Here is a 27,055-nt window from a genome sequence, read left to right on the forward strand (position 1 = left end):
TTTCTCCTTGCTAGACTTGATCAGGGCCAGAAGCAGGCTGCACCCAGTGTAACACATCCTATCAAAGCACTTAATTACCTCCCACCTACCCCAGGATACAATCTTCAACTGAACAACTTTAAAAACCAAGCAGTGAAGATGCTACCAGGCTTGTCATAAATGAGTCTACATCCACAGTAGGCCACCTCTTAAGTATCCCCTTATTCTTTAAGTACTGGAGAGGGAGAGGAGTGTGCGCTTCCTTTGGCCAGAAAGGGAACATGCAAAAAAGGCTCAATACTCAGTGGTCACTGAGTGGCGAATCCGCCAGACGATATTCTGTTACCCAGTTCTCCAGAGATGAAGAGAAGAGGATAAAGTATATTTGGATGGGAGTTCCCCTCCCTACATAAGTGGGTAGCACAGTAGGCTTTATAGTCAATGAATCAAAAGAGAACAGTAAATTGTATTTCATGATGACTTGGTTAAATTTATCCTCAAGCGGACAATGAGCAAAACAAGTAAATGGGTTCCCTACACTATCCACCAACTCGCAGGCCAAAGACACAGAGAGCTGGCAGAACCCCTAATTAAAGTCTCCCATGAGCACCATCACATAGTTCCCCTGTATGTTACTTATACATTCGTCAGCATCTTTGAGCAGGGACCTGGGCAGATCTACCTTGGGGATACAAAACACATTATTATACACAGTAATAAAAAGCATCTGGGCTGTTAGACAATGCAGAAGTATAAATTGTGAAGAGTTGAGGTTCAACCACATGACCTGGGTGGGAAATGTAAGGGAGATGAAGGTTATGTCCTGCCCGTGGGACCCAGAACAGGGGATGTAAAATATGTTACATAACCATCCATAAATACAGGTTCAGACAAAGAACTGCATGCAGTTTAACCAAGTTATGCCAATCATTGCTTCCCCACTTGCTAGCTAGACCCACAACATTCTATGAGGCCATTGAAAAATGCCAACCCCTCTGATTACTAAAGTTCACAATGGGAATACTACTGGTGACAGTGTCCGAAGACAATGTAGCGTCCCTACCCAGCTGAAATGGTCTGATCCCTCCAACAGGATGGTGCTTATGTCAGCAGTTAGGGGCAGATTCAGGACTGGATTTGGCTCTGTTAGTCTAATCCCTGCCATTTGAGTTTGCTGAGCAGAGATGATCGAAGTAGGGGGTAGTCAATCCAGCTGGTCCAAATGTGAGATTGGTGCAAACCTGTAAGACGTCGTGATAGGCTGACCAGACAATGGTTGAGCAATGAGACCAACCCGTGGCTTGTAAAAAAAAAACAAGCGGAAGGGCCTTGATGGCTGAAGGGGAAGAAATGGCAAAAGTTTTCTTTGCCAATATCTCCTTGGTCACCCTTCTGTCTTTAAAGTTTATCACTATGCAATTAGTTCCATCAGGCTTCGTTGAGTTACCCACCCATGTGGTCCTGCTTACAAAATTGATCCGGCTGTGTGACAGTTTTCGCCCACCCAGTCTAAATTCAATGGACCACTATGTTCACTAAATTGGTCATGCTCTTCCCTTAAGTCCACTCTTAGCGGAGACCCATTCTTCAAAATGACCACATACGGAGTTGTCTGAGGGGGTAATTGAAGCATCGAAAGTTTCAAACAAGTTGGGGACTTCAGGGGCTTCATAGCCTCCATTGCAGTCACCCTGGGATCGTGGCTGCCTATAGGTAACCTTCCCTCCAACATCGATCCTGTCCAGATCCATTAAGCCTTCCAAAAGTACTGGCTGCTAAGGCCATGGGGCCCGAGCTGTCATTATGGGCCAGATGTAGGTACTTTGCAAATTACGACTTGCAATTTGCGAGTCCGAGCGACTCGCAAATTGCAACTCGCAATTTGCAATGCAGAACGGTGTCTCAGACACCGTCTGCGAGTCGCTATGGGGTCGCAAAGACCCACCTCATTAATATTAATGAGGTGGGTCGCAAATTGCGGCCCCATAGCGACTATGGGCACTCACGGATATGGAGGCCTGCTGTAGTCAGCAGACCTCCATGTCCGTGACTGCTTTTAAATAAAGCAGTTTTTTTTTCCCAAGTGTAGCCCGTTTTCCTTAAAGGAAAACGAGCTGCACTTAGAAAAAAAAAACTAAACCTTTTGTTTCGGATTTTTTCAGGGCAGGTAGTGGTCCCTTGGACCACTACCTGCCCTGAAAAAATAATTTGGGGTCCAGTCACAAAGGGGAAGGGGTCCCATGGGGACCCCTTCCCGTTTGCGAGTGGGTTACCATCCACTTCAAGTGGATGGTAACTGCGACTCCATTTGCGACCGCGTACTCGGTCGCAAATGGAGTTGCATACCACTGCGACTCGCAAATAGGAAGGGAACACCCCTTCCTATTTGCGACTCTGAAATGCATTTTGCGAGTCGGTTCCGACTCTCAAAATGCATTTCTGCATAGCAAACTCAGGTTTGTGACTCGCAAACGGCGATTTTCGCCGTTTGCGACTCGCAAACTGTTTGCTACATCTGGCCCTATAGCTCTATCCCCAATCGAACGCTCTGGCAGCACCTTGGTAGTCTGCAGTTAACAAGTCACTCCTCAAATCTCTCAAGGCTCCTTCCACTATCGCCAAACAATCCAATATTGGGACCAGTGAGCACATAAGGGTAGACATGACCCTCTTGCAGATTTTACCCAGGCTATCAGATGTGATTTAGCCAGAGTTACTAAACAAATGGCCGTGGGGGTTGGAATTAGACATTGGGGTTGTCCTAGGTGACATCAGTGAGGAGCCTGGACACTGTCTTTTAGACTTGGTTCCCATTTCCATTCTCTTTCTCTTTGCCCCAATGCTTTTTGACTTTCATTTTTCCCTGTTGCATGCACTGTTGGAAGGTAGTGATCTATGGCAGGGATCCTTAACCTCAGCCATAGCCATGGTCATTGAGAAGCTAAGAGTGGGCAGACCGGAAAGAGTTCCCAAAACGGCCAAACACGCTGATAGATGTGGAGAAGTAGCGTAATGGTGGGGGCAGCTGCAGTGGTCATGAGAAGAGGCCCAGGGTTTAAGTCCCAGGGGAAAGATAGTAGCAAACGCCGCACTGCAAATATTATCTCCTTGTTGATTATCCCAATTACATGCTGTGAGAAACCATTTAGGATAGACCCCAGAAATCATTTTGTGCCAGCAACCCTGTGTTTCTCCATGGAGCGCTCATAAACAATGCTTATACTTGCTGAAAATCCAGTAGCCAAGAGATTAGACAGACTTACTTCAGCAAAAATCAGATAATAGAAAACAAAATCATCAATACCTTCTGATGAAAGAGGGATGGCCAAGCTGAGCCTTATTGGGTCAATGACAGGTGAAGACAGGCCTAGTGCTGGCCCGGTCTTGGCCCAGGTGCGTCCCACACCGCGGGTGCACGTGTTGCTTTATGATGGGCTGCGTGTAGCAAACAGGTGCAAGAAGCCTCACCTCCGTGCTCTGGACAGTTCACAATGTGGTGCAGGGTGAGATATGGAGTACCCCCTGCGCTGGCAGTCATCCCATGCCGCAAGTGCAATCGCCGCTTTATGAAGGGCTGCATGGCGGCAACAGGTACAGGAAGCCCCTTCTCCTTGCTCTAGACCAGTGGTTCCCAACCTTTTCACTTCTGTGGACCCCCATTTTATCAATACTGGAGCCCGGGGACCCCCACTGAATCATTATTGGAACCGGGGGACCCCCACTGAGTCAATACTGATAGCTGGGACCTAATATTATTACATTTTTTAAGCTGCCGCGGACCCCCTGACGAGGCTTCGCGGACCCCCACGGGTCCCCGGCCCACAGGTTGGGAACCACTGCTCTAGACTGTCCACAATACGGAGCTGGGTGGTAAATGGAGTCCCCGCTGTGTTGGCCTGCATCCCGCGCAACATGGGGAAAGCACCAATTTATGAAGGGCTACGCAGCAGCAAACAGGTGCAAGAAGCCCCGCCCCTTTGCTCTGCACAGTCCACAATGCAGTGCAGGGTGGGATATGAAGTCCCCGCATGTGTTGGCAAAGGTTTAAAAAACGTTTGTATATAGGGTACAGTTTCAACCATACCATGAGTGAAGTACTCTGAACCCACACATGGACGGTGCAAGGCTAGGTATTGAGCTCTTCTTAATGAAGTGATTTTTTAACTCACTAAAAAATTGTTTTGCTGTGTAAATAAGGAACACAAGGAAAACACGTATCTACTCAAACATTTTAGAGGTATGAATCTGCAATGTTGCTAGTATATGTTTTTCATTGTCAGTGCCCCGTAAAACACTTTTGCATTTACTGACTCGTGCAAAAACTATTTTGCACTGCCCAGTCAGTCCAAATGTTATTGCAAAAAATTACAATACCATGTAAGACAGAACTGTTACACCATAATTGTGCAGGCACTAGTGCCGTCTGATGTTGTTTATACAGCCAATGATGCTACTGAAGGTCATACTGATATCAAATTAGATCATTAAGAGGAATACTCACTTATTAATGAAATATTGGATTCTTTTATTTCTACAGCTTTGCAGCAAATCACATCATGTTGGAAAGACTTGTAAGATGCCCTATTCATCCTGGTGGGATGGGATACATGCAGATCACAGAATTGATTCAACGCATGCCTTTTCAACCTAGGTCTCACTGAAAGGGATCATTTGTAGTTACTATTGGCAAGAATTTCCTTAAATCTACTTGTTCTCAAAATGAAGCTTTTCAACCTCTGTGAAATATGAAATATGTCATTATTGCCTATTGCTTGTTGTGCTCAGTTTTTTAAATGCTATTTATCTTCATTTCAATTATTTTCCACCTGTATGCAATCTTATATGTAAAATCTTTAAATCGATCCTGTTTTCGCTTCACCTTTTTCATTTCTCTCTTGTCATTCCTTCTGTTTCTTTTCATGTGTGCTTTATTTCACAGTATCTTTTATGTATTAATAAAAATAATTGCTTTACAATGCGTGTTTAAATTACTTCTTGTGTAAACACATTTCTAATCCTTTTGATGTAAATGTTTTAGTTTCATTGAATTGTTTTGCCCTAAATTATAGCATATGTATTTTACTATATCACTTTTCCCGTGTGGACCTTTTAAAGCTGTTTTCTGGTTTAAACAAATAGTATACCCATGGTAAAATTATTAAAATAAAAAAGGAAAGTACTCACCTCTTTGAAAATATCAAGGCTATATGTGTTGTCATCATCAGCAAAATATACAACTCCTTCTACTGAACGGTTGGACTTAAATGTGTCTCGCAACCAGGACAGCGCCAGGTTTCTTTGCACAGTACCCCTAGACTTTGTTACACCCTTAGGGGTTTTGATGGACAAATGGGTGTATCGTAAGCCACTCTTTTGCAGAAAAGAGGTGACCAGCTGGGTCTTATTTGTGGAATCCTCAACAACAATCCAGTGGAACTCTGGGACATGTAGAAATGTGTTGGAAACACGAGTCAACTCCGCTTTCTGCACCAGCCTTGTGAAGGTGGGGGTTATTGCAAAAATAGTTGGTAGTTTGGTACGGTCGTCTTTTTTATGTCTAAAAACTGAAAAAAGAGATTGCAAAATACATGTTACGTGCAACAGGATTTTTTGTCATATAGTTATTTTTTTACTTTACTAAAAGGCAACCATTTATGTTCCATACATGTAATAGGATGAACATAAAATACAGGCACACAATTGTATAAAATGAAATATATTTTGGTAATTGTGTATGTCGTTCTCGTTAGAAAACATGAATGAAATGTTTAACACTTTTGTGGCAAGTCAGGCAAGTCTTACCCACAAAGTCAGGAAAGCCTTACCCTCATTGGGATGTTAGTACTCAATATCCCCAAGAAACAATTAAAAAAATTGTAGCTAAATTCTTCAGAGGCTAACGAGCTTCATGTACTATTGGCAGTTAAAGAAATCCGTTTATGTTCTCAGCTTGTATGTTATGATTTTCCATTTGGAAGGGTCAAAGACACAGAAGCTGGGCAAATCATACAAGTTTATACAAGAATGTCCTATTTACACAGAAATTAGAGAATCTGGGATTACACCTGTTGTACATGCTTCAGACATCAGAAGTGATATCTGCATAGAACATATTAACAATACACAATGAAATGTCTCTATACAAGTGTTACAAGTTTAGTCTAGATTGAATCAAACATGGGTTACTCGATTGGTTGTCTTACTTGATGTTGGTGGTTTTTGGTAGGGACTGGTGGCATCGGCAAACAGTTTCTTCAGCTGAGTTGTAACTATAGCTTGGAACCAGAGACTACTTTTTTTTTTTCCAAAACTTTTTATTGGTTTTTGACATGCAATAAAGAATTCGATTTACAAAACAGTTCCCCTCAGGGAGGGCGTTTAGCGTTGATAATGTTACATTACAGCAGTTGAAGTTGGTGTATCTCATCATTAGATGTTCTAGTTATCATCCGGAGTGAATATCGCACACATCATGAAATCCTAAACTGTGCCTACATTTTCAGTGAAAGTAAGGCCAATGACGAGTAATAGTGTATACAGTCTTTCGCCTGTTGCTGTAGTGTATTCCACTCCCGAGGGAATCAAACCTCCACCCTATCTCCCCAATTGTCGCTCGAGTGCCCGGTGAGTGTTGGTTATCAATAAATGTCTAAAAGACTGAACTTCCTTGCCGGTTGACAGGTTATGTGTTCCGGTCATGTACATGTGCAGTATGCCCCTGTCTGAGTGTATTAATGCTTCCTCGCAAAGTGTGTGATGTCGAGGGGACTGCGCGACCAGGTCAGTGGTCCTTCGCAGCTGTCAGGCGTCTAGTGCTTCCTCTTTTTGCTGTTCCCACTCATTTACCAAAGTGCTCCAAGCTCTGGCCCTTTCCATGGGGCCTTGGCCCCTCCAAACCTCCCTGTGCCTAATCATCTGTTCTGCCTTAACCCATCTGAGGACTTCCCTTCTCCATGCTTGCACACATGGTCCTGTGGTTTCTTTCCACGTCACTGCGATCTCTCTTTTGGCCAGGACTAGGGCTAAATCTTGGAACTGATTAGTGTATTTGTTTTTGGGTTGGTGTCGATATCCCCCTAGTAAACAGTGTCTGGAGTTATCCGGTACTTTCCGATCAATAACGTCAGATAGGAGTTGTGTTATCTCGCGCCAATACTCCTGTAGGGTTGGGCAGGTCCAGAACATATGTATAAATTCCACACCATCCTCATGGCATCTGGAGCAGCCAGATCCCAGGGTTCCAAAGTGCCTCTCGATTCTGCCCGGAGTCAGATATGCTCTGTGTAGGACATATGTGTTAATCAGTTTAAATCGAGCATTCCTAGAGGCCCTCGGAATCCAGGTCAGTATTTCCTCCCAGTCTCTATCTTCTACGAGGTCCCCAGATCTGTTTCCCATTTTTGTTTAAGAACTGTTAGTGGGAGTGTCAGCGCAGTTCTTATTTTTCTATATATGTGGGTCACTGCCCTATTTGTCCCTGTTGCACTAACAGGGTATTGTGTTATCTCCGAGATGGGTGGTTCTGAATTATCAGTATGCCAGTGTTTACTCATCGAGTTTGTGATTGCTGTATGAAGCAGGAAGTTCCCCACTGGGATTTGATATAGGATTCGAAAGTCCTCGAAGGGCAGTAGGGAGTCTGCCTCGCATAAAGTGCCCAGGGTGGAAGCTCCTGCCTTCTCCCAATTCTTTAGTCCACTCCAACTGCCCTTATATGGAAGTGCTAATAGGCACAGCATTGGTGTCCGGGGGTAGAGGGGCATGGGCATTTTGTCTTGCGGAGATGTCGTCTCCAGCATTTATGGATTACTTCCAGTGTCTGGGATCTAGGAAGCACAGGCGGGCCGAGGCCCAGAATAACTCTGGCCAATGAGGACAGTTTGGGGGTAGATGATAATATTTCATGACCGTGTGTCATACGGTCTGCCGTCCATCTGGTTAGTCATTGCAGTTGGCCTGCTAAGTAATATGCTTCAAAGTCTGGGACAGCCAGTCCCCCCTCTTCAGTAGCCCGTCTCATCACTGCAAGTGCTAGCCTCCTCCTGCCCGTCCCCCAGATAAAACCCGTTATCAGAGAATCCAAATCCCTAAAGAAACTCTCAGTGATCCATACTGGCAGTGTTGTGAAAAAATATAATAGTCTGGGGAGGGTTATCATCTTTAGAAGCGCCACTCAACCGAGATGGGCAGTGTGGACCAAAACCCTATTGAGCTCTTAATGCCTCTCAGCACCTGCTGAATATTGCCAACGTACAGGTTCTGGCAGTCATGATATACATGGACTCCCAAATATTTTAGACACCTCGGTTCCCATTGTAATTCTCCTATGTTCGGAGGAGAATTCCTCTCCTCTTCAGTCGGAAAGAGAATGGATTTCTGCCAATTTACCCTCAGCCCAGACAAATCACCAAAGTCTCTTAGCAGCACCCGAGAGCCCTGTAGATCACTTTCTGTATCTTTCAAAAAGAGCAGGAGGTCATCCGCGTATAATGCTATATGATGAGTCTGAGCCGCCAGCGTGATACCCCTAAATGTTCTGCCCTCTCTAGCATTGCAAGCCAGTGGTTCGATTGATAATTCAAATAGCAGAGGGGAAAGGGTGCAACCCTGTCTAGTTCCCCTCTCTACTCTATAGCCATCAGAGATGGTGGTGCCTGTCCGGACTCTGGCCGTCGGTCCAGCATACAGTAGTTTTGTCCAGGCTATAAAACGGTTTCCCATCCCAAACATGCAGAGGACCTCATATAGGTATCTCCACTCCAGGCTGTCAAAAGATTTTTCAAAATCAATAGCGAAGACTGCCGCCCTAGACTTATCATAACCATCACTTTGCATCAAAAACAGGAGGCGTTGTATGTTCTGCGCTGTTTGGTGTCCTGGAATAAATCCAGCCTGATCTGCGTGTATTAGATGTGGCATGTGTCGCATGAGTCGGGCCGCTAGTATTTTACTCAGTATCTTATAGTCTGTTGCGAGCATCGATAACAGGCGGTAAGAAGCCACATCCGTAGGCACCTTCCCCGGCTTTAAGAGTGGTATTATCTGGGCTTCCCAAGCAGACACAGGTAATGTCCGGTTCCCAGCTGCCGCTTCAAAGACCACCACTAATCTAGGTCCCAGTTTGGCTAGATAGGTTGAGTAAAATTCTATTGGGAGTCCGTCTGGGCCAGGGGTTTTATTGCGTGCCATGGAAGCAATCGCTTCATTCACTTCTGGCTCCGTGATCGGCGCTCCCAGTTCGGCTGCATCTACAGCCGATATCGTAGATGCTGCAAGAAGGCCCGTATTTCCTCATGGGGGGGACGTGTTTTACTACTGTATAGATCTGCATAATATTTCTGAAATTCGTCATTAATAGCCGTCTGAGAGTTAATACAATCGCCTCCGGGTTGTGTAAGTTCGACTATTACGGAGCCCCTTTTTGCTGGATTTGCCAGCCATGCCAGTAATGAACTCGCTTGATCACCCTCCGCATGTGTTCGTGCTAGGTATGCTCTATAGTCGAAACAACGCAGTCTGTCAGTTGCCAATATAGGCGGTCATTATGAACATGGTGGTAAAGAACGCCGTGGCGGCGGTGAACAGAATCCCGCCAGCGGTGGCGAATGAAAACCCGCCATATAATGAACAAAAAACCCAACCCCGCCAAACATTCCCACACCACCACTCCCCGACAGGACCCTGTCGGCGGGAATCCTGGCCCACCCCACCCCACCCCACCACCGCCAAGCACACCACAACCCGCCCTCCAAATAATGATGCACAAATCACCTCAGCGGACAGTGGAGGCTGGACGACCATTGGCGGCTGTGACCGACACCTGACACACATCCAGAACACCATAAAACACCCCAGACACACCCCACAATCCCTTGCAAGGAAACCACGACCAGAAGACGGAGAGCACCAGAGCCAGACAGAGAACGCCAGCAGACACGACACGCATAGCGACCCATACAGGAGCACCCAAACCCCGTACCCATTCCCGACGCCATCCACCACCCTCATCATGTCCCCCCTAAAAAATCCTTGCTTCACCGAAAGGGAGCTAAGGACCATGGTGGAGGCGTACCCACACCAGTGGACCCAGGGCACAAACAGGTGTGACACAGCAACAGAGGCCACAGTCTCCCACCCCCAACATGCAGGAAGACGAGGGCCCTAGTACTAGTGGCACGTCAAGACCTGCGCAGGGGACACAGGCACAGGGGGCCAGGTCGAGGTCAGGTGACCCAGTGGGTCAGGGGGCAGGGCACTGGATAGATGCAGCAGCCCAGGACGTCATTGCAGAGGTTTTGGGGGCATACCAATCTACCCAAGACAGGTTGGCACAGATTCTATCCACCCTGGAGCAAAGTCAGAGGATGCAGCTGGAACACACCAACAGGCCTTGGAGCAGTGGAAAGAACACAATGCCACAATGGCCATCATTGCTGGAGCACTGCTGCAGTTGGTCAACAAACCCTCAGACACCCACACCGGACAAGAGGCCCCCACAACAGCCCTGGACAACCAGCAACAGATGACTCAAGCAGCAGAAACTGCACAGGAAATACCCTCCCAGGAATCACAAGGCCCAACCATGCCACCGCAAGAAGCTCCACATCAGGCGCCCAAACGTAGTCTCAGACCAAGATATGGCACTGGAAACCCAGCTAAGTACAATCCCCCCTCCGACAATTGACACTGCTACTACTGCCAAGCAACCATCCCACCAATTCACCAACTGCACTTAGCTGAGGGCTAAATAAAGTAGTAAACTACAAATAGGACCCACCGACGACAACAAATAGGCCTGCCACCAAGTCGGTTTTGAGGACACCCAACCATTACGAATTCCATCACTGTACATATCACGTTCCACTGTATTCCACCAATAAATATCTTATCTCACCTGTAACACTGTCCCCTGTCTTCAATGTTGAATAGAGTGGAGTAAGGATGCAACAGACAGGGATCAACTTTATTGTCAAATTGTTCATGGTGGTGGTAAAATGTATTTCAAAATAGTCAAGAAGGAAATGCATTTATTGCCTGTCTGTACCATGCTGAAGAGGTCCATGTCTTGCATATCATGACCAATTTCCCTTAGATGACATGGCACACTAACAGTATCATTCACTAACCACATAGACAGACTGCAGTTCCACACAGTTATTGGAAGTAAAGTTGTATCAGTTGGTTTCTGGAATTTACATCTTCCCCTTCCTCACCCTCACCATCACTCTCCTCACCTCTCTGAGGTAACTGATCAGGACCTATAGCACTCTCCACCTCCAAAAGGGGGATTGAATGTCTCATTGCCACGTTGTGCAGCATGCAGCAGGCCACCACTATTCAACACACCTTATCAGGCCCATAGGTCAGGGAACCCCCAGAGATATGTAGGCACCAGAATCTAGCCTTCAGGAGACCTATAGTATGCTCTATCACCCTCCTAGTACGTCCATGGGCCTCATTGTATTTCCTCTGTCAACCTGGCATTTAAACCTCCTTGCCAAGCCCTAAACTCCCCTTTTATTGCATATACGTCAGCCCTAAGGTAGGCCCTAGGTAGCCCATAGGGCAGAGTGCTGTGTAATTAAAAGGTTGGACATGTACTTTTAAGTTTTACATGTCCCAGTAGTGAAAACCTCCTAAATTTATGAGGCCTGTAGCCAGTCTTAGGTCACGGGACTGGGTGTAGCTGACAGTTAGGCTTTGTGAATTCCCCCCAGACAGTCACACAATAGAGGGATTAGGTGTGCCCAAACGGCCATCTGCTGGCAGGATGGGGAGCGGAGCTGAGAACAACCCCACTTGCAACTGGACAGCCTGTACTCTGCCTCCACACAAAGGGCCTAACAACCCTAAATTGTCACTGCAGCAAGCTGGGAGCCAGGGTAGGAGAGTCAGGAAATTACATTCACTTAAATGAATCTTTCCAGGAGCTTCTCCCGCTTTCCAGAAGAAAGCCACCAGGGTATAAAAATAGGACCTTCAGTCCCACTCTTCAGTTCACTACTGGACCGCAGGAGGACCCTCAGACAACTGCCTGCTGCAGTGACCTGCTGCTGTGACCAACTGGAAGGACTGCTTTCCTGCCTGGGGCCTTGCTTGAACCCTCACAGGCCAGCCATGCTATTGAGCCCTGCATATTCACATGCACCCAGGACTACCAGATTGACTCCAAGGACTAGTTTGCTAGCTCCCTGTTCAGAGCCACAGGGACATAAAATGATGCCACCATATTCAACCCACATCTAGACCTGCACTGAGTGAGTCATGAATGCCCAAGAGTTGTCACACCAGTCCGGGACCCTTGGTTGTCGTGCTAAATCTGCCCAGATGGCCAAATCCCAAAACTGAGGACTGAGGAAAATATTGGCCAAAAACTGCTCTGAGAACCAGAAGCAGACCAGGACTGACCTGCTTGCCTATCCGCCCGAGGTGCATCGCCAATCAGATTGACTTTGGGGCTTCTCCTGCTATGTTCTTCTTCACAACAACAAATTATTTTTAGCAGTTTTTCGCCAAAGGGATATCTGACCTTGTGGGATTGTCTTTGGGTACAGCCCTCTGTCTTGTCCTGCTGGAGATTTCCAACTTCCATTTTGTCGACTAAGTCCATAAGAAGAAATCTTCCCCGCAACTTCAACCAAAGGCCACCTGACAATGACGCTCCCTTCTAGGACACCTCCTGCAGCCTTGCCCCACTGAACTTCTCAGACATTTTTTCGCAGAAGTTCCTCTGAGGCCAAAGGTAATGCTGATTGGGCCCAATCCACTTCTTGTATCTGAGCCATGCTCCAACGCGGCCAGATATATTTTTCAAATTTGGAACGGTCCCACGCAGCTAGGTGCTCGCTGTTAGCACTTTGATCTTTTAGGTGATAATTTTTACTACAAACTGTAAAATTCATAACTCTCGTTCTACTAATTTCTTTTTTTTTTTTTTTGGTCTCAAATTATTTACTGAATTTTACTCTTTCTTCCTAAATTGGTGTGGGAGTTTTCTTGTGTTTTGTTTCAACTTTATTACTGTTTGTGTGCTGCATAAATATTTGGCACAGTGTCTCTAAGTTAAGCCTCACTGCTTTTGTGCCAAGCTACCACAGGGTTAAGCACAGGTTAATTTTGTGACTTCTATGGCTCACCATAAAAGGGTTTGTGGTTGTTGCATGAATAGGGTTTACACCCCTCAACCAAAAACTCAGTTTCTCATACCATCCCACACTAATTCCTCCAAGCTTCTTTATTTTCTTCAGGGCCCTCAACTCTGAAGTGGTGGACCTAATTTAGGGAATGTCAAATGGCATTAGAGAAGATATAACTTTCATTGGAGGAGGATAGTCTTAGTGCTCCAAATTTTGATTCCTACTACTTGTCTGAACAACTTTAGTGGGCATTAAAATAGATCAATGAGTTAAGCATGGGATAATACATCTATCGGAGACACAGCACTCCCAGAGGCAATGTTTGACCAATAAGACAAATGCTATCTTTAGATACGCCTTATGTAAAACAATCAGATGCTGCTGAATGTGATTCCTTGAACACGCACACTCCAACAATGCAGATAGCCAGAGTTGCAATTGTGGTGCAACCCTAGGTTTACGGTGGCATCCAATGCAGCTAACATAAAGTTGTGGATCAAATCAGGTTTTTGTTCATGGTTGGAAACTTGTTTGAAGGCATGCCACTTTCAACAGTTTTGGATACCATCACCCAATTCCCACAGGCTAATCTCTAACATGTTTTCAAGTGAAGGTGACTCACAAGACCTGAGGTTGGCAAATGGCAAAACTCTTGACTTCCAACATCCTGTGCTCACTCTTCAAGTTGGGTGGTACTTGGAAATTAGTTACACAAATGCACAGTGCCATTGATGGCAAAACCATGATAGAAAATCAGAGAAACAAATCAATAGTGGGTCTGGGCAGAGAAATGAATGGTGCTTCCCACTGAGTTTTCCTGCAAGGTTGTCCACTAGAATCACATTTTATTTGGTACAACACACTATAATGCAACTGTAATGCAGCTAATATAGTTGATGCCATTAAACCTACATCACAGGTTCTAGATGATAGCAGACACTTGACAATGAGGAAACACAACAAATAGAGGCTTTGTTATATGTTATGGGCATGTCCCTCCAGGAAATCATATGAATTGACAGTCAAAGATGTAGTACCAGAACTTATGATCAGGACCCACATTTACAAGCCTGATGTCTGGCTACTTTTCCTGATGTCTACACTCTGCAAGAAATTCTAGAATGCAAATTGTCATATCTATTACTATTGTTGGCCAAAAGGCCCATTGCAATTACATGGAGATCCTCTTGCACCTCACCTTTCCCAGTATGAAGGAAAGAAGTACTGAAATGGGCATAGACACAATATGCAGCAATTCCTCCACAATGGAAAAGGGAGGGGTTGATGGCACATTCTTAGGGCACGTTATTAACTGTTTGAGACACTATTCTGATTATGCTAGCTGGAAAGCATGATAACATTGGGTTTCCTTATTATATTTAAAAAGTGATACTTATTGGTAGCATTGGCAGTAGAAGAAGTGAGAAATTCCAGGGCCGGGTGGCAGAAAAACCTAGAAGTTTCTCCCACTTCAAATCCTTCAAGGTAAAAATATCAGACCTCCAGACCAACTCTTCAGTTCATGCCTAGACCTGCGGAGGACCCCCAGAATGACTACCTTGTACACCAGAGGACTAATCTGCTGCTTGAGTCCTGCTTTGTATCTCTGAGGACTGCCCTGTTGCTGCTAGAGAACTGCCCGGCTGCTTGAAGCCTGTCTTGTACCTCAGAATATTGCCCTGCTGCTTGAGGTCTACGTTACTGCTTGAGTCAGAGTGACTCCTATGGCTAATTAGCTGGCAACCTGTTCTGAGCTCAAAGGACACAAAACGCTCTACCAACTTGAACCCTGGACCTGGGCCCTGTCTTAAGTGAGTAATATCCTGCAAGTGTGCCCACCCAGTCCTGGACCCCTGGAATGGTGCTGAAGGTGCCCAAACAGCCCAAAACCAAAACTTGTCAGAACTTTTCCACTAAAATGTAGTATGAGAACTTTGAAAAGATTGGGACCTACCAGCTCACCAATCTGCCCATGGTGCTTTCCTAGTCGACCTGACTTCACGGTAGCTCCTGTTAGGTTCTTCTCCTTAGCAGCAAATCTGGTTCAGAACAGGTTGCCAGCCAACTAGCCCCTGGAGTCACTATGGGTCAAGCAGCAAGGCAAGGCAATGGTCTGTAGGCAGCCTACTTTGGTGACCCACTGCACTCACTTTTCCACATCTGACATGAAGTCTTTTTAGGATATGGCAGAGGTATTCCATGGGATTTGAGCAGCATCAGGCACACCCCAAAAGGTTGGAGGGCCCTTTTCTCAATGCGATGTTGGGGGTGTGATGCAGCACCTGCATACAGCAGGATAAGTGACTTCTAATTGACCCAGAATGGCCAGCTGTATGTGTATAAATTAAAATGTTGCACCCCTCTTAATCACCAGGGCTTCCTTTTCATTGTGGGTGATTGCTTAGAGTCGGTGGGGACCCTGCTGGTAAATGCAATGATCCTCCATTAATCATCTTTGGCATGCTGCATAAGAACTGCACCCAAAGCTTGTGGGGCTGGCAGTCATCATGAGCTCAGATTCCTTGGCAGGAGCGAAGTACACCAGGATAGTGTCCTGGAGGAGTGCCTGCTTGATGGCTTGGAATGCCTCATCTTCTGCTGTGCCCCATGTCCATGGAGTCAATGTTTTCATCAGGTGTTGTGGGGGCTGGCTAGAGTTGTGAGGTTGTGAATGAATAGTCCACAGCATGTCACAAGCCCCAAGAAGCTCCAGACTTCTGATGGGGTTGTAGGCTTGGTGGCCTCTTTAATGTCCATGTACTTTATTGGATCTACCTTAATTCTATTGCTTTAGAAGATGTAGCTGAAGAATTCCATCTCTTGGTGGAGGAACTGTCATGTTTTCTGGTTGAGTGTTAGACCTGCATTGTTGATCAGTTTGAGAGCAACTCTTAGTCTGCTATGATGGCTTTTGATGGTGGGGGGCATGTAAAGATGTCATTGCTGGCATTGATGAACCCTTCTAAGACAGATAGGACCTTTTTGATTCCGGTTTGGAAAACCTCTGCCACTGATGTAATTCCAACGTTGATTGAGCCTTTGGTATTGGCGGAGGCCGTCATGTGTGGAGAATGTCATTGTGTAAAAACATTTTTCCTGCAGTTCTAGTTGGTGGAAACCCGAATTCAGGTCAAGCTTCGAGAACCACTTAGAGCTTTTAAGGTCAGCGATCAATTCATCAATGGTAGAGGTGATGTTTGCCTCCCTCTTGGTGGCCTTGTTTGGCAGATGCATGTTAATGCAGATGCGGATGCACCCCCGTTGTTTCGGTTTCCTGGAGACGACCACTGGTGATCCCCATGGGGTGAGTCTGGATACTTTCTCAATGTTCAAGCAAAGGCCCCTGGAAAGTGGCAGTGAGTAAACTGGCCAGAACAGATATACATATTCCTGTTGAATCAAGAAAGGGTTGTATGGTAGATATCCTGACTGAAGAAATCTGTTGTGTAATGCCCATTGAACAACCTCTTTTTCAGCATTTGGTGCAAGAACATGTAGTATGTATGATACTATGTCTGGCCCATAGGGCTCTTTGGCACAGTGGTCCCTTGAAACCTAAATAACAAAATTAAGTTTTTTCCCTAGATGGCAATTGTGATCATCAGCCTAGGTGAGATTTCTCTCTCCTCGTATCCAGTGGGCAATTCGCCATCTCAATGGAACTATGAAACATATTGCCTTCATTTATCCAGGTCATTGAGGATCATTTCAGATTTACTGGTCACTGGTTTATCATCCAGCCATCCACTCCTTTGAAAAATTCACCTACTACATGAGCATGGTATCCAAATCCTCCTAAAGATGAAGCTCATTAAACTGTGCCATATTATTAATACAAATTCGGATTAGAATGTATTACTTTACTCTACCTTGTTTCTCATCCTTTCCTTACTTTGTCTCCATGTATCACCCCTTTCTCATAACTCTCTCTGGCTAGCCATGTTTTGTATCCTGTGCTTCTATTCCTTGCTCTGATACTCATGTCTCCGCTCTTGTTATTCTCCTCCCTCTTGCTCATATCTCTCCCCCAATGTATCTTCCCAAACTCCCTAGTGCCGTTTTTTAGGTCTTGCCTATGGACAGTTTTACTAATTGTGTAACGAAATTTGAGGGTCCCCATCCTGCAAAGTACCTGGAGGGGGCCACCTCACCGCTGGACCCAGTCAGGGGACTGTAGGAAAGTACCATCTTGCCTGGCATGTTACCCCCTTATTTCACTGTATATATGTTGTTTTAGTGTATGTGTCACTGGGACAATGCCAGCCAGGGCCCCAGTGCTCATAAGTGTGCCCTGTATGTGTTCTCTGTGTGATGACTAACTGTTTCACTGAGGCTCTGCTAACCAGAACCTCAGTGGTTATGTTCTTTCTGCTTTCTAAATTGTCACTAACAGGCTAGTGACCAATTTCACCAATTCACATTGGCATACTGGAACACCCTTATAATTCCCTAGTATATGGTACTGAGGTACCCAAAGTATTAGGGTTCCAGGAGATCCCTATGGGCTGCAGCATTTCTTTTGCCACCCATAGGGAGCTCTGACAATTCTTACACCGGCCTGCCGCTGCAGCCTGAGTGAAATAACATCCACGTTATTTCACAGCCATTTACCACTGCACTTAAGTAACTTATAAGTCACCTATATGTCTAACCTTCACCTGGTGAAGGTTGGGTGCAAAGTTACTTAGTGTGTGGGCACCCTGGCACTAGCCAAGGTGCCCCCACATCGTTCAGGGCAAATTCCCCAGACTTTGTGAGTGCGGGGACACCATTTCACGTGTGCACTATACATAGGTCACTACCTATGTATAGCATCACAATGGTAACTCCGAACATGGCCATGTAACATGTCTAAGATCATGGAATTGTCACCCCAATGCCATTCTGGCATTGGGGAGACAATTCCATGACCCCCTCGAGTCTCTAGCACAGACCCGGGTACTGCCAAACTGCCTTTACTGGGGTTTCACTGCAGCTGCTGCTGCTGCTGCCAACCCCTCAGACAGGTTTCTGCCCTCCTGGGGTCCAGCCAGGCCTGGTTCAGGAAAGCAGAACAAAGGACTTCCTCAAAGATAGGGTGTTACACCCTCTCCCTTTGGAAAAAGGTGTCAGGGCTGGGGAGGATTAGCCTCCCCCAGCCTCTGGAAATGCTTTGATGGGCACAGATGGTGCCCATCTCTGCATAAGCCAGTCTACACCGGTTCAGGGATCCCCCAGCCCTGCTCTGGCGCAAAACTGGACAAAGGAAAGGGGAGTGACCACTCCCCTGACCTGCACCTCCCAGGGGAGGTGCCCAGAGCTCCTCCAGCATGCCCCAGACGTCTGCCATCTTGGATTCAGAGGTGTGCTGGCACACTGGACTGCTCTGAGTGGCCAGGGCCAGCAGGTGACATCAGAGACTCCTTCTGATAGGCTCTCACCTGTCTTACTAGCCTATACTCCTTCCTAGGTAGCCAAACCTCCTTTTCTGGCTATTTAGGGTCTCTGCTTTGGGGAATTCTTCAGATACCAAATGCAAGAGCTCATCAGAGTTCCTCTGCATCTCCCTCTTCACCTTCTGCCAAAGGATTGACCGCTGACTGCTCAGGACGCCTGCAAAACCGCAACAAAGTAGCAAAGACGACTACTGCAACCTTGTATCGCTTCATCCTGCCGGCTTTCTCAACTGTTTCCTGGTGGTGCATGCTCCGGGGGTAGCCTGCCTCCTTCTTGCACCAGGAGCTCTGAAGAAATCTACCGTGGGTCGACGGAATCTTCCCCCTGCAACCGCAGGCAACAAAAGGCTGAATCACCAGTCCTCTGGGTCCCCTCTCAGCATGACGAGCGTGGTCCCTGGAACTCAGCAACTCTGTCCAAGTGACTCCCACAGTCCAGTGACTCTTCAGTCCAACCTTGGTGGAGGTAAGTCCTTGCCTCCCCACGCTAGACTGCATTGCTGGGTACCGCATGATTTGCAGCTGCTCCGGCTCCTGTGCACTATTCCAGGATTTCCTTTGTGCACAGCCAAGCCTGGGTCCCCGACACTCTAACCTGCAGTGCACAACCTTCTGAGTTGTCCTCCGGCATTGTGGGACTCCCTTTTGTGTCTTTGGGTGGACTCTGGTTCACTCCTCTTCCAAGTGCCTGTTCTGTTACTTCTGGGGGTGCTGCCTGCTTCTGTGAGGGCTCCCTGACTTGCTGTGCGCCCCCTCTGTCTCCTCATCCAAGTGGCGACATCCTGGTCCCTCCTGGGCCACAGCAGCATAGAAAAACCCTAATCGTGACCCTTGCAGCTAGCAAGGCTTGTTTGCGGTCTTTCTGCATGGGAGCACCTCTGCAAGCTTCTTCACGATGTGCGACATCCATCCTCCAAAGGGGAAGATCCTAGTCTTCTTCGTTCTTGCAGAAACCAAAGCTTCTACCATCCAGTGGCAGCTTCTTTGCACCCTCAGCTGGCATTTCATGGGCATCTGCCCACTCTCGACAGTGTCGTGACTCTTTGACTTGGTCCCCTTGTTCCACAGGTACTCAGGTCCGGAAATCCACTGTTGTTGCTTTGCTGGTGTTGGCCTTCCTTGCAGAAACCCCCTATCACGACTTCTGTGCTCTCTGGGGGTTATAGGTGCACTTTACACCTACTTTTCAGGGTCTTGGGGTGGGCTATTTTTCTAACCCTCACTGTTTTCTTACAGTCCCAGCGACCTTCTACAAGCTCACATAGGTTTAGGGTCCATCCGTGGTTCGCATTCCACTTTTGGAGTATATGGTTTGTGTTGCCCATATACCCATGTGCTCCTATTGCAATCTACTGTAACTTTACATTGCTTGCATTACTTCCTTTTGCTATTACTGCATATTTTTGGTATTGTGTACATATATCTTGTGTATATTTGGCATCCTCATGCTGAGGATACTCACTGAGATACTTTTGGCATATAGTCCTAAAAATAAAGTACCTTTATTTTTTAGTATATCTGTGTATTGTGTTTTCTTATGATATTGTGCATATGACACCAGTGGTATAGTAGGAGCTTTGCATGTCTCCTAGTTCAGCCTAAGCTGCTCTGCTATAGCTACCTTCTATCAGCTTAAGCTTCTAGAAACACCTCTTCTACACTAATAAGGGATAACTGGACCTGGTACAGAGAGTAAGTACCCCTTGGTACCCACTACAAGCCAGGCCAGCCTCCTACAGGACTGAAGCCCATGCACAGCGTACTGTGCTGAGGGGGCTCCATCGAGCTCGTCCACGCTCGCACTGCAGGGGCTGTGGTGTCCGTTGTTACGACACTGAGTTTTAAATGCCGAGCCAAAGCTCATATCATAACACAACATACATAACAGAAAAAAGCCAAAATGGCTGCAAGGGTACCACAATGCATCCATTCATAGAGGTGCATACATGTGGAGGTAGGTACACAATGGCCATCTTGAATATTGGTGACCATTCCATGATGGCTGCTTTGTGCGGACATTTGTGCACATTCATCACAACGCACGTCCATGAATGCGTTGGACTATTCCTGCAGACATTTTGTTATTTTTTACTTTCCAGCATGGCAGAAGACCATATCCAAATAGTGAACTAAAAAAACGTGTGAAGAGTGACGATACAAAATCGGCAAAGGTCAGCACATACCTTCTAAGGCAGAGACCTACTGGCTTTGCCAATTTTTGCTTGGTTGTCTCTTAATTCCATTTCTCATTTAGCCGCTAGCTCCCTTTTTCTCACGTGTCTCTATCGCTTTATCACCTCGCTGTTTCTCTGCTCTCACCCTCCATCGCTTAGGCCTTTCTAACGTGCCTGTTTCTTAACTGCCCTTCTGTTTCTTCCCCTCCTCATATTTTTTTTCAGGTCTATCTTTCTCACTCCCGTCTCTGTCTCTTTCTTAGCCATCTCTTTTTTGTTTCTATACCTCTATTTCAACTTTTCTCGTTTTCCCCACGATCTCTCTACCTGTTGTTTTCACATCTGCCTGTCCCTTTATCACATTTCTAACCTGTCTTATTTTCCCTCACATATCTTCCCTGTCTTTACATCACTTTGGTAAATCTCATATATACTCACTACTCCATCATCTCAGCTCTCTTTCTCAGATGTCCTTCAGCTCTCTCATCTTCCGCATATTTCTTTGTATCAGCTACCTTTGGCTTTACCCCTCAATTTCCTTATCTCTCCCTCACGCTCCTACCTTCTCCCCTGTCTCTGTCTCCTTATGACCTCTGACGCTCAACTGCCCACACCCCCTTTCTGATGCCCGTTTCTAACCGTTTGTTTATTACCATTCTCAATCTGTCTCACGTGTGTTGCCCTTTTTCTCCCTCAGTCATCTTCCCCAGCTCTATTTCTCAGCTGTGTCTGCATCGCCCCTCTCTCGCTATTCTGTCTTTCTCAGCTTTCCCTCACGTCTATAGCCTGTCTCTCTCTTCTGTTTCTCACTTGTCTGTAGCGTCTGCTTCCTCTCGTCTATCATTTCCTTATCTCTTGCCTCGCTCTCCCTAAGCATTATATGAGACACAAGGCCCTTTCTACTTTCAACAATTTTTAATATATTTTGAAAGTTTTATTCCAATGTTTTCTGACAACGGAAAAGGGTTTTGGGGTTTCCCACAGAACAGCCTGTGGTTCTTCATTGCTATGCATTAATTTGAAAATAGTCTGCAGAGGTAGTTCAAGGCCCTCCTTCCAGGAGGATAAATGTGCTCCTCTCCGTACAGTACCTTGTGGGCCCTTGTGGGCCTGTCTTACGCCTTCTCGCTTTGCTCACCTCTTTTAACAGATAACATAAACTACACGAGGCGAAGATGCCTCTCTTGACCTGTGCTTAATGGCCACCAACTGATATTTACATCACATTCATAATATAGACAACAGACAAAACTCAAAAGTGCACAGTGACTGCTAAAAGGAAATGTAGCAAACTCTATATACGATAAGCAGCACGCAGCTTAAGAAGAAACATTCGTTCACATTAGCAAAGACCAAAACAAACAGCACCACCCAAGATGTGGTGTGATACTTCTTAAAAACACAATGTGACCTGCTGGAATACTATAAAACTCGGTTGTTAATTCAATTATTTACAATGTGACTATATAACAAAGTTTGAAAGCAAAGATGCAGTTTGAAATACATCAATTTTCATTCAAAGTAATGCTGTTCCCATTCTTGGTAGAGAAGCAAGCCTAAAGGTTACCACACTCAGTAAACACTCAAAAACAAATCTTTGCTGGTTCCACCCTTGCTCCGTGCTATTATGATCAAATATCAAGCAGCACACCTTGGTAAATTCGATACATATAGGGACACAAATATGATCTTCCAAGCAGCAAGCAGTAATGTGCCAAACTACACCAGAAAATACTTACATTGTTCCAATTTGCACTCATGATAACATCCCAAAAACAAGGTGAAAATACAGGAAAACAAGCAGCAGGAGTAGATGAAAGTGAGCCATCTGAGATACATGGTAAAAGGATTGTGTAGTGCAGGTTCCGCGAGGCCGTTCTTACAGCTGTGACTCACCCTACCTGCTGCTCACTAATGGAGCTCCCACGGTGCATTGCCCGCCCCTCCTGGAAGGGAACTAGCATTTAATTATTTCTTTGTGTTGCTGTATTCTTATATTTTATTTGCTCTGTTGCAAGGTTCTGGGGTACTTTTTTATATTCTTTTAATTTTCTGCTCGTACTTAATTCCTAGAAAAATATGATCAGCAATGCATGCAACCATGCACTTCATTACACCCAGAGACAATATTCACATAATCTAATCAGTAAAATAAGGGAACATTATTTTATGTTGTATTGTATATTTGTTTTTCAAAATATATCCGTGTATATTTATATAAATATATACATATACACACATGCACACACACACACACACATATATATATATACATATATATATATATATATATATATATATATATACATATGTCAGGTCAGGATTTATAAAGCACGGCAAATCACCAACGGGCGTCTCAAGGCGTTACCGTTGTGGCATGCAGGTTTATTTTGGTTCTTTTAATGCTATACACTCTTTTTGACTCATAATGTTCTGTACAAATGCATGGAGTACACTATTGTTTTACTCAATACGTTACTGTGTAATACTATATAATCTTTTCTGACTCATGCTGTTCTGTACACAAACTATTTATTGAACTATTTCCTTGATAGAACACATTACTGAAATAAAATACATCAATTGATTTCTTTGCTGCCAGAAACGCAATGTTTTAACCTTTTCGCAGCTAGCACTTTTTAAGTGTTCTTTCACAAGAAGCACCTCTCTGCTCAATTACCCTTGCCCTTTTTTCTATAGAAGAATGTGCCTTCCTAAAGAAATTAAAATTGAACCTAGTGTAGTGTGTGAGAAAGTAGCCTCTTTCTAGCCTTGTTACCCCCACTTTTGGCCTGTTTGTGAGTATATGTCAGGGTGTTTTCACTGTCTCAGTGGGATCCTCCTAGCCAGGGCACAGTGCTCATACTGAAAACCCTATGTTTTCAGTATTTTTGTCATGTGTCACTGTGACCCTGCTAGCCAGGACCCCAGTGCTCATAAGTTTGTGGCCTATATGTATGTGTTCGCTGTGTGATGCCTAACTGTCTCACTGAGGCTCTGCTAACCAGAACCTCAGTGGTTATGCTCTCTCTTCTTTACAAATTGTCACTAACAGGCTAGTGACCAATTTCACCAATTCACATTGGCATACTGGAACACCCTTATAATTCCCTAATATATGGTACTGAGGTACCCAGGGTATTGGGGTTCCAGGAGATCCCTGTGGGCTGCAGCATTTCTTTTGCCAACCATAGGGAGCTCTGGCAATTCTTACACAGGCCTGCCACTGCAGCCTGAGTGAAATAACGTCCACGTTATTTCACAGCCATTTACCACTGCACTTAAGTAACTTATAAGTCACCTATATGTCTAACCTTCACCTGGTGAAGGTTGGGTGCTAAGTTACTTAGTGTGTGGGCACCCTGGCACTAGCCAAGGTGCCCCCTCCTTGTTCAGGGCAAATTCCCCGGACTTTGTGAGTGCGGGGACACCATTTCACGCGTGCACTATACATAGGTCACTACCTATGTATAGCGTCACAATGGTAACTCGGAACATGGCCATGTAACATGTCTAAGATCATGGAATTGTCACCCTTAATGCCATTCTGGCATTGGGGAGAAAATTCCATGATCCCCCGAGTCTCTAGCACAGATCCGGGTACTGCCTTTCCCGGGGTTTCACTGCAGCTGTTGCTGCTGCCAACCCCTCAGACAGGTTTCTGCCCTCCTGGGGTCCAGCCAGGCCTGGCCCAGGAAGGCAGAACAAAGGACTTCCTCAGAGAGAGGGTGTTACACCCTCTCCCTTTGGAAAAAGGTGTCAGGGCTGGGGAGGAGTAGCCTCCCCCAGCCTCTGGAAATGCTTTGATGGGCACAGATGGTGCCCATCTCTGCATAAGCCAGTTTACACCGGTTCAGGGATCCCCCAGCCCTGCTCTGGCGTGAAACTGGACAAAGGAAAGGGGAGTGACCACTCCCCTGACCTTCACCTCCCAGGGGAGGTGCCCAGAGCTCCTCCAGTGTGCTCCAGACCTCTGCCATCCTGGAAACAGAGGTGTTGCTGGCACACTGGACTGCTCTGAGTGGCCAGTGCCATCAGGTGATGTCAGAGACTCCTGATAGGCTCTTACCTGTGTTGCTAGCCTATCCTCCTTCCTAAGTAGCCAAACCTCCTTTTCTGGCTATTTAGGGTCTCTGCTTTGGGGAATTCTTCAGGTACCGAATGCAAGAGCTCATCAGAGTTCCTCTGCATCTCCCTCTTCACCTTCTGCCAAAGGATCGACCGCTGACTGCTCAGGACGCCTGCAAAACCGCAACAAAGTAGCAAAGATGACTACTGCAACATTGTATCGCTTCATCCAGCTGGCTTTCTCTCCTGTTTCCTGGTGGTGCATGCTCTGGGGGTAGCCTGCCTCCTTCTTGCACCAGGAGCTCTGAAGAAATCTCCTGTGGGTCGACGGAATCTTCCCCCTGCAACCGCAGGCAACAAAAGACTGCATCACCCGTCCTCTAGGTCCCCTCTCAGCACGACGAGCGTGGTCCCTGGAACTCAGCAACTCTGTCCAAGTGACTCCCACAGTCCAGTGACTCTATAGTCCAAGTTTGGTGGAGGTAAGTCCTTGCCTCCCCACGCTAGACTGCATTGCTGGGTACTGAGTGATTTGCAGCTGCTCCGGCTCCTGTGCACTCTTCCAGGATTTCCTTTGTGCACATTCAAGCCTGGGTCCCGACACTTTAACCTGCAGTGCACAACCTTCTGAGTTGTCCTCCGGCGTCGTGGGACTCCCTTTTCTGACTTCAGGTGGACTCCGGTTCACTCCTCTTCTAAGTGCCCGATCCGGTACTTCTGCGGGTGTTGCCTGCTTCTGTGAGGGCTCCCTGACTTGCTGGGTGCCCCCTCTGTCTCCTCATCCAAGTGGCGACATCCTGGTCCCTCCTGGGCCACAGCAGCATCCAAAAACCCTAACAGCAACCCTTGCAGCTAGCAAGGCTTGTTTGCAGTCTTTCTGTGTGAGAACACCTTTGCAAGATTCTTCACGACGTGGGACATCCATCCTCCAAAGGGAAAGTTTCTAGCCCTCTTCGTTCTTGCAGAATCCACAGCTCCTACCATCCGGTGGCAGCTTCTTTGCACCCTCAGCTGGCATTTCCTGGGCATCTGCCCACTCTCGACATTGTCACAACTCTTGGACTTGGTCCCCTTGTTCCACAGGTACTCAGGTCCGGAAATCCACTTTGGTTGCTTTGCTGGTGTTGGTCTTCCTTGCAGAAACCCCCTATCACGACTTCTGTGCTCTTTGGGGTTTATAGGTGCATTTTACACCTACTTTTCAGGGTCTTGGGGTGGGCTATTTTTCTAACCCTCACTGTTTTCTTACAGTCCCAGCGACCCTCTACAAGCTCACATAGGTTTGGGGTGCATTTGTGGTTCGCATTCCACTTTTGGAGTATATGGTTTGTGTTGCCCCTATACCTATGTGCTCCTATTGCAATCTACTGTAACTTTACATTGCTTGCATTACTTCCTTTTGCTATTACTGAATATTTTTGGTATTGTGTACATATATCTTGTGTATATTTGGCATCCTCATACTGAGGGTACTCACTGAGATACGTTTGGCATATTGTCATAAAAATAAAGTACCTTTATTTTTAGTATATCTGTGTATTGTGTTTTCTTATGATATTGTGCATATGACACCGGTGGTATAGTAGGAGCTGTGCATGCCTCCTAGTTCAGCCTAAGCTGCTCTGCTATAGCTACTTTCTATCAGCCTAAGCTGCTAGAAACACCTCTTCTACACTAATAAGGGATAACTGGACCTGGTACAGAGTGTAAGTACCCCTTGGTACCCACTCCAAGCCAGGCCAGCCTCCTACATAGTGTAATGACATTTTTTATGTTAAAAGCAGTTTCAAGTCTGCCTCCTAGAACTTGATGGAGAGATTGCCTCCCACTGGCGGAGAACAGATGTATTTTCAAAACTCTCTTCCTTTAACATAGCCTAAGCAGCAATAATCAATAATGAAACTCGCCTTTTATGCAGCATCATCACCAATAAGGCAAGTTTCATCCTTGCACATCAGGGGCAGGGCAAGGGCCCTCCCCAGAATGAACGAGATGCTGAGAGGCATATTTCCTCTGCACTTCTCAGAAACAACAAGCTTCCTTCACACACAGCCATGAACATCAATTCACCAAATGCCGGGTAGCGTAAGTGACATCACATGCCATTTGACCTTTATGTTCACTCACAAACATGCTTCCACATACAAACGCACACTCTTTCTCACTTAGACACTCTCACCTGCATGCATGCACACAGCATATATTCAAAAGCATGTTTTACTTACCTAAGCTGGTAGGGAGGGTCATATTCCAGCTAACTGTA

General features: G+C 46.1%; 1 protein-coding gene across 1 annotated transcript in view; it reads right to left on the reverse strand.

Annotated features, from left to right (window-relative positions):
* The window catches only part of LOC138299647 (galactosylgalactosylxylosylprotein 3-beta-glucuronosyltransferase 1-like), a 225,859-nt gene extending 203,222 nt beyond the window's left edge, over positions 1 to 22,637 (reverse strand). The window contains exons 1-2 of the mRNA XM_069238098.1: positions 22,464 to 22,637; positions 5,164 to 5,543 (exon numbers count right to left, since the gene is read on the reverse strand). Of these exons, the coding sequence (XP_069094199.1) occupies positions 5,164 to 5,543; positions 22,464 to 22,563 (480 nt within the window). The 5' untranslated portion in view covers positions 22,564 to 22,637. The remainder of the gene's footprint in view (positions 1 to 5,163; positions 5,544 to 22,463) is intronic.
* Positions 22,638 to 27,055: the final 4,418 nt, after the last annotated feature.

The sequence above is a fragment of the Pleurodeles waltl genome, chromosome 6 (assembly GCF_031143425.1).
Source record: "Pleurodeles waltl isolate 20211129_DDA chromosome 6, aPleWal1.hap1.20221129, whole genome shotgun sequence".
Classification (NCBI taxonomy): Eukaryota; Metazoa; Chordata; class Amphibia; order Caudata; family Salamandridae; genus Pleurodeles; species Pleurodeles waltl.